Raw genomic sequence first — 6,509 nt, forward strand, 5'->3', positions numbered from 1 at the left:
GCAACCTGCCAAGCCTGCCTTATTTGCACAAGTTCGCATAGCCCAATACCAGCTTAAAAATGCCGCTACTGCCATGATAATGAGTTTGTGGATACACTGTTTCTCTAGACCCTGTTCTCATCGCTTCCATGCATTCTGAAACAGCAGACATGAGCGCGATGGATTCTCACCCTGGAAGCAAAACACTGTTTACTTCGTGACTTTTGTGTTGATGCCTCTTTCAAAGGCGACCACCTCCAATGCCGGGACTTTTTTTTCAGAGTCTCCACGATTCCTGGTGTCATCGGGGCGGTGAGCGACTTGTATGCGTGACATGATGGAGGGGGAAAGGTGGCGCACTTTTGGAGCTGTGGGTTCCCGCCCCGTCGACCAGCCGCCGGACTCTCTAGGCTTGGCGTACATATTGCTGCAAAACTCGTGGCGAAAATACATTGCAGTTGGCTTTAGTCGCCAGTCAGAATAAAGAACGAAATAAGCTATTCCACTTTTGGTACCCTCCCAAGCACCCCTAAGGCTTTTTTTTTTTGTCAATGGAATTAAAAAAAAAAGAAGAAGCAAAAATAACAAAACATCGTCAGTGACGAATCCAAGCTTACCTCGTTTCCATTTTTTACTTCTGCATTCATCACTTTCAATCCAATATTGTACACCAACTAATAATCCACTCCTTAGCGAATAACATCGTTGGGCTGCAGTGAGGCTACTCATCGGGACCCGCCGTACGTTATCTCGCAGTAATCTATTGGTCGGTCGGGGTAGCACTGCGGACCTAATTCTGTGGGTTAGATCAAGGGTTTTTGTGACAGTGCGCTAGCCCGGTCCAGGCAAACTGTGCCATTCCCTGCCCTCCAAGTCCGTGCCGTGTGGCAGCGACTTATCCTGCAACTGCCCTTTTTGCCTTTTGCTGCCCTTACAGTTTGCACGCTCTTGCACCGTCATCTGCGACTGGACTCGTCTTCTCACTCGCCTAAGCTCAGATTTGCGAGGAATCGACCCACTTTGGGAAAGTAACCCACGATTGGTGGCTCCTCCCTTTCTGCGCTTTCCTCAATCTCCGCACCGTAGGAGAGGGCACCAGGAGAAGCACGAAGCGCCTATCCGTATTGCTACTGTAATCTAGGTATTGCACGCACCACTCCATACCACACCACCACACACGTCGTCGGCACGGTCATTCATCAATCGCATCACTGCATTCGAATTCTGCCCACTTCAACCCCCGACCGACCACCCACGCCAAGTTTGACGACACCACTCTTCCGTCCGCAAAACTGCTTCAACAAGTGTCGTCTGCGTTGCCTAGAGCAGCCAGCGCACTGTCCGCTTCCTGCCTAACGAGTCGTTTTCCCTGTTCCAAAATCAACAACAACAACAAACCGCCTCCGACCCTGGCGGGCCCAACGATAACCTCATCCGCCCTCTGCGTTGGGCATTGATCGCCTGCAGCCCTCCCAGCCCCAGCCGATCATGTCCAACGAAGAGGTCTACGCCGTGGCCAGCGGTGACACAATCGCCGTTGTGCCTCCGAAGCCTACCGGTTTGAACTCGCCGCCCGACAGCAACAATGCCATGAAGCTCGACGGTAGCGATTCGGAGCTCAGCGACCTCGACGATGCAATCACCGCGGACCTCCAGGCCCCCCGGCCGGTTGGTCTCGCAACCACCGCACCTGCTCCCACCGCGTCCGAGCCCGAACCCGAACCCAAGATCGATATCGGCGAGGTTCTGCCTGCCGAGTATTCGGGTACCGTGCCTGTCTTCAGGCCCACCATGGAGCAGTTTCGCGATTTCAAGCTCTTTGTATGTCTTTGAGCGTTATCGGCGCCGTCGCCCTTGAGTCTTGGTGATAGCTACACAATTAGAATACGTACGGATTACTAACACCGCATTACGCTTTTTTGTTTTGCAGATGGAAAAGGTCAACCCCTACGGCATGAAGTCTGGCATCATCAAGATCGTGCCGCCCCAGGAATGGAGAGATTCCTTGCCCCCGATCGATGACCTCGTCAAGACCATCCGAGTGCGCGAGCCCATCAAGCAAGACATCATGGGTTCCAATGGAACATACCGCCAGGTCAATGTGCTGCACCAACGCTCCTACAATCTACCACAGTGGAGACAGCTTTGCGACCAGAGTGAGCATCAACCTCCGGCGCGCAGAGGTGAACGTCGTGCCAATGCGGAAAAGCCGAAGCCTGCGCCGAGATCAAAGCCCGCCGCGTCCGCCACCAGCAATGGTACCACAACCACCACAAGGGGACGTCCCCGCGGTCGCCGCGGGCGTGGAGGTCGTGGCAAGAGCGTTGCCAGTACGAGGAGAGAGTCGACGGTCGAGTCTGAGACGAGGCCCATGACTCCTGAGTCTCCGACCGGCGAAGAACACAACATTGCCGAATCCGTCGAAAACGAACCCGGTATCAAGATTGAGGAGGATGAAGATGATGCGCCTGTGATGCCTAGACGGATGGGAGCTGTCAGTGGCGGCAAGGGAAAGGTTCAGTCCACTTCGGCTCGGCGAAAGTACATCCGACGTGAAGGATCGGCCATGATCGACGAGGCTGCCTTCAAGGACTGGGACTATCGCATGGACATCTCGGATTACACCCCGGAGCGTTGTGAGGAGTTGGAACGGACGTATTGGAAGACTCTCACATACGCCCAGCCACTCTACGGGGCCGATTTGGCCGGTACCCTCTTCCATGAAGATACCGAGCTGTGGAATCTGAACAAACTCCCCAATCTACTCGACGTCCTTGGAACCAAGGTTCCGGGTGTCAATACAGCCTACCTTTACTTGGGCATGTGGAAGGCCACTTTTGCCTGGCACTTGGAGGATGTCGATCTCTATAGCATCAATTACCTCCACTTTGGTGCCCCCAAGCAGTGGTATAGCATCTCGCAGGCCGACGCCCGACGCTTTGAGGCCGCCATGAAAAACATTTGGCCAACTGAGGCCAAGGCTTGCGACCAGTTCTTGCGGCACAAGGCCTTCCTCATCTCGCCCTCCCATCTGCAGCAGTACTACAACATCAAGGTCAACAAATGCTTGTCCTATCCTGGAGAGTTCGTTGTCACTTATCCGTATGGATACCACTCTGGCTACAATCTAGGATATAACTGCGCCGAGGCCGTCAACTTTGCCCTGGACTCTTGGCTTCCCATGGGCAAGATTGCTAAAAAGTGCGAGTGTGCTCAAGCCCAGGACAGCGTTTGGGTTGATGTTTACGAGATAGAACGCAAGATGCGCGGGGAGTCAACCGAGTATGAGGAAACGGAGGATGAAGACGAGGAAGATGACGAGGATGACGATGTGTCGATGGCCGGCTTGCCTACTCCACCATCGAGCCTCATGGTCCGCGTCAAGGCTCGGGGTCGCAAGCGCAAGCGAACCGGGGCAGATACCGAAGACAGACCTAAAGTCAAGAGGATACGGCTTCGTATCAGATCGCACGTGGAGCCGCCCTGCTGTCTCTGCCCTAACAGCATCCCGGGCGCCGAGATTCTTCCCACGGATGATGGTCGCAAGGCCCATCGTCTTTGTGCTCTATATCTGCCCGAACCTTTTATCGAGGTTGTCGATGACCAAGAAGTCATTGCCAACGTCGCTAACATCGCCAAGGCAAGACTGGAACTGAAGTGTCTCTATTGTCGTTCGAAGAAGGGGGCATGTTTCCAGTGCTCCCAGAAAAAATGCCCCAGATCTTATCATGCCACTTGCGCAGCAGCTGCTGGCGTTTTTGTCGAAGAAGGCGAGGTGCCTATCTTTGGTGAGGATGGTACCGAGTATAAAGAACAGGCTTTCGAATTCAGCTGCCGTTTCCACCGCAACAAGCGGGACAAGAAATTAGATGGGCCCGCTTTGGAAATTAACACACGTGTCAGAGACGCCGCCGCAGCCCTGAAGGTCGGGGAGACATGTCAAGTACAATACTATCGCGGAGAAATATTTGCCGGTGTCGTTGCCGAAAACCGCCCCGACGAAGAGACTCTCCTACTTGACATCATCCCTAATGGGTACGACACCCCAAGTTCAAAGAAGGATAGGATCAGCAGACTAACCCAGCACAGCGATCGTGTCGAGGTTGAATGGAAGTGGCTCTTGGTTCCTGACCCTTCCGAGTTCCGCTTGCCCAAGGCGTCACCAAGCGCGCAACCGATGCCAACTTCGAAAAAGGCTCAGGCAGAGATTCACGCTACCAAGCGGGCAGGAGAGGAGCGGCCAAGGGCAGACGATATGTTTGCCGAGGGTTTCAAGTGGGCAGAGTTCCATACCTGCGACAAGGACGAGTTCAAGAATGCGGCACAGGGCAAGGTCGACTTGTCCAAGGAATGTCAGGTGTGGCATTATCTTGGCAAGACATCCACAGATCTTCGTCCACAGTACACTGAAGACCTTGCCCGTCCTCAGCATAACCCGAAGAGCAGCTTTTTGGAGTCTATTTCCAAGCCAACCCCGCCCCGCCGCCTGTCGATAACTTCAACTTCGTCTACTGAACCTCGCAGGTCTTACACCCCCATTCCTCTGCCCAAACTCCCTCCCGGCGCTCTCAAGACCGAGAAGCCGTACGTGTACAAACCTCGCAAGTCGATCTACGAGTCGCAATTCTCGCCACAGACCTTCGCTCCCAAGAACCCTATGCCCCCTCCCGCTTCGTCGTCTTCCCAGCCCCCAGCTGGATCCGACCCGCGATTCAAAGTGCCTTCTGCCCCCGCTTCTAGTACTACTTCTGCCGCTGCCGCCCCAACTGCGATTTCAGGAAACGCTACCACGACCACTAACGCCAACACAACCCAATCCAACGCTTCCGCTGCTCCAACCTCTTCTGCGTATGTATCCCCCTACAGCTCATCGAATGCTACAGCCGCGAATACAGCCCGTCCAGCTGTTGGTGCTCCGCTTGGGCCGCCTCCGCCCAAATCTACCTGGGCGAAGCCAACTCTGCCAGCTTCTTCACGCCGACACACAGTCTCTGGTGGAGCTCCTCCCGTCCCAAGACGAAACTCCTTAACCGGGGCTCAACCGCCTGCAAGACCAACTGCAGCTGCTGGTACCACCCCTAGGCAGTCTAAGGTTCCATTACCACCTTATGTGCTCCAACAGCAACAGAAGCAACAGCAGCCTCAACAGCAGCCGCAGCGCTCGCAGCTTTCTAGCGTAGCCCAGAAGTATGCTTTCTTCCAGGTGAATCACAACAGGTATGATCGTCCCGCTACCGAATCATGCATGGTTGACGTCAAAAACAAACTAGCTAATGCATGACTAAAATAGGGACTCGTCACGATATCGCACACCCTACGCCACCTGGGGTGGTTTCACCAATGGCTACGAAGGTAGTCTGCAGCGGCAATTGATGATATCGACCGCTCGTGCTCGCTCTCGAACTACTATCCAGCACCGACGTGGTAATAGTTTTAACTTGGGCGGTGGTCTCACCGGACTGACCAAACCTGCGAGGCATCTGAATTACAGCGACACGGAGGATTCTCTCGACCCGATGGACACCTTCAAGTTCCCTGCGTCCGAACCAAGTTCAGTTCCCAACTCAGTTCCTCAGTCGCCATCTTCAATGTCGCTCGACTTTTCGATGCCATCTCCGCATTTGACAGCGGCCACAGCTCCTTCGCCTACCTTCCCCTCGCTGCCTGACACGTCACTTACCCTGTTCGAGCCTTGGGACAGTGGGCCCTCGGCCACGAGCCCGATGTTCCCACCACCACAGTACGGGTCGATGTGGCAGCAGCCTTTCATCGGACCGCTGAGCTTTATGGAATCAATGTCCCATACTCTTGGTCCATTGGGGTCGATGGGGTCGATGGGGTCGTTGGGTCTGGGGCCGCTTGGTCCTATGGGCTCCGGGTCTCAAGGTAAGGACATCCAACGCAACTTATGGAACACAGTTCACGATGCTAATTTTTGTGCAGTGGGTTCTTTTGGGGGCTCAGCCGACGTTGTTTTCACAACGCCAGCCATGACCATGAACCCCACAACTCCACCGCCCATGAGTCCTTTGACTCAGCATGTACCATCGACGCCACCAGGATCCCGCGGGTCCCAATTTGTTTCGGGGACTCCGTCGGTACCTACGTCACCTGGATCGTCGGTGACCACATCGCATCACCAAACGCCAGAGCAACAACTGAGGCAACAGCTTCGCAGGATCTCAGATCCACCGCAGTCACCGTATAGTCCCCCATATCCCTTTTCTTTTATACCCCGATTCGGTCACCACAGATGAACGTTGAGATATGACGAGGAGGGAAGTCGAAGAAAAAGAGAATAAGGAAAAAGACACAGCTTCCTAGAAGATTTAGTGAGAGTTGAAGAGGAGAGCCAGTTGGGGAGTTTGCAGAGTGTGGAACAAAAACACAACACATTTGATCGTTTTGAGGAGAAGGACAACAAGCTCACACGCGCGGTTACTCACTTTTGCAGGTATCGTTTCCGGTGTTTAAATCAGCCGAGGTCGCGACATAGGAGCCGCAGCTCTCTAAGCGGGTTCAATCAGTTG

The 6,509-nt window shown here is 54.2% G+C and overlaps 1 protein-coding gene across 1 annotated transcript; it reads left to right on the forward strand.

Annotated features, from left to right (window-relative positions):
* Positions 1–924: 924 nt before the first annotated feature.
* PgNI_06135 (uncharacterized protein) lies at positions 925–6,236 on the forward strand (the record flags this gene model as incomplete). Its single annotated transcript, XM_031126162.1, has 4 exons — positions 925–1,800; positions 1,910–5,196; positions 5,270–5,865; positions 5,923–6,236. The coding sequence occupies exons 1-4, from the start codon at positions 1,468–1,470 to the stop codon at positions 6,234–6,236; spliced, it is 4,530 nt and encodes a 1,509-aa protein (XP_030983257.1). The 5' UTR covers positions 925–1,467.
* Between the last annotated feature and the right edge of the window lie 273 nt (positions 6,237–6,509).

The sequence above is a fragment of the Pyricularia grisea genome, chromosome I (genome assembly GCF_004355905.1).
Source record: "Pyricularia grisea strain NI907 chromosome I, whole genome shotgun sequence".
NCBI lineage: Eukaryota > Fungi > Ascomycota > Sordariomycetes > Magnaporthales > Pyriculariaceae > Pyricularia > Pyricularia grisea.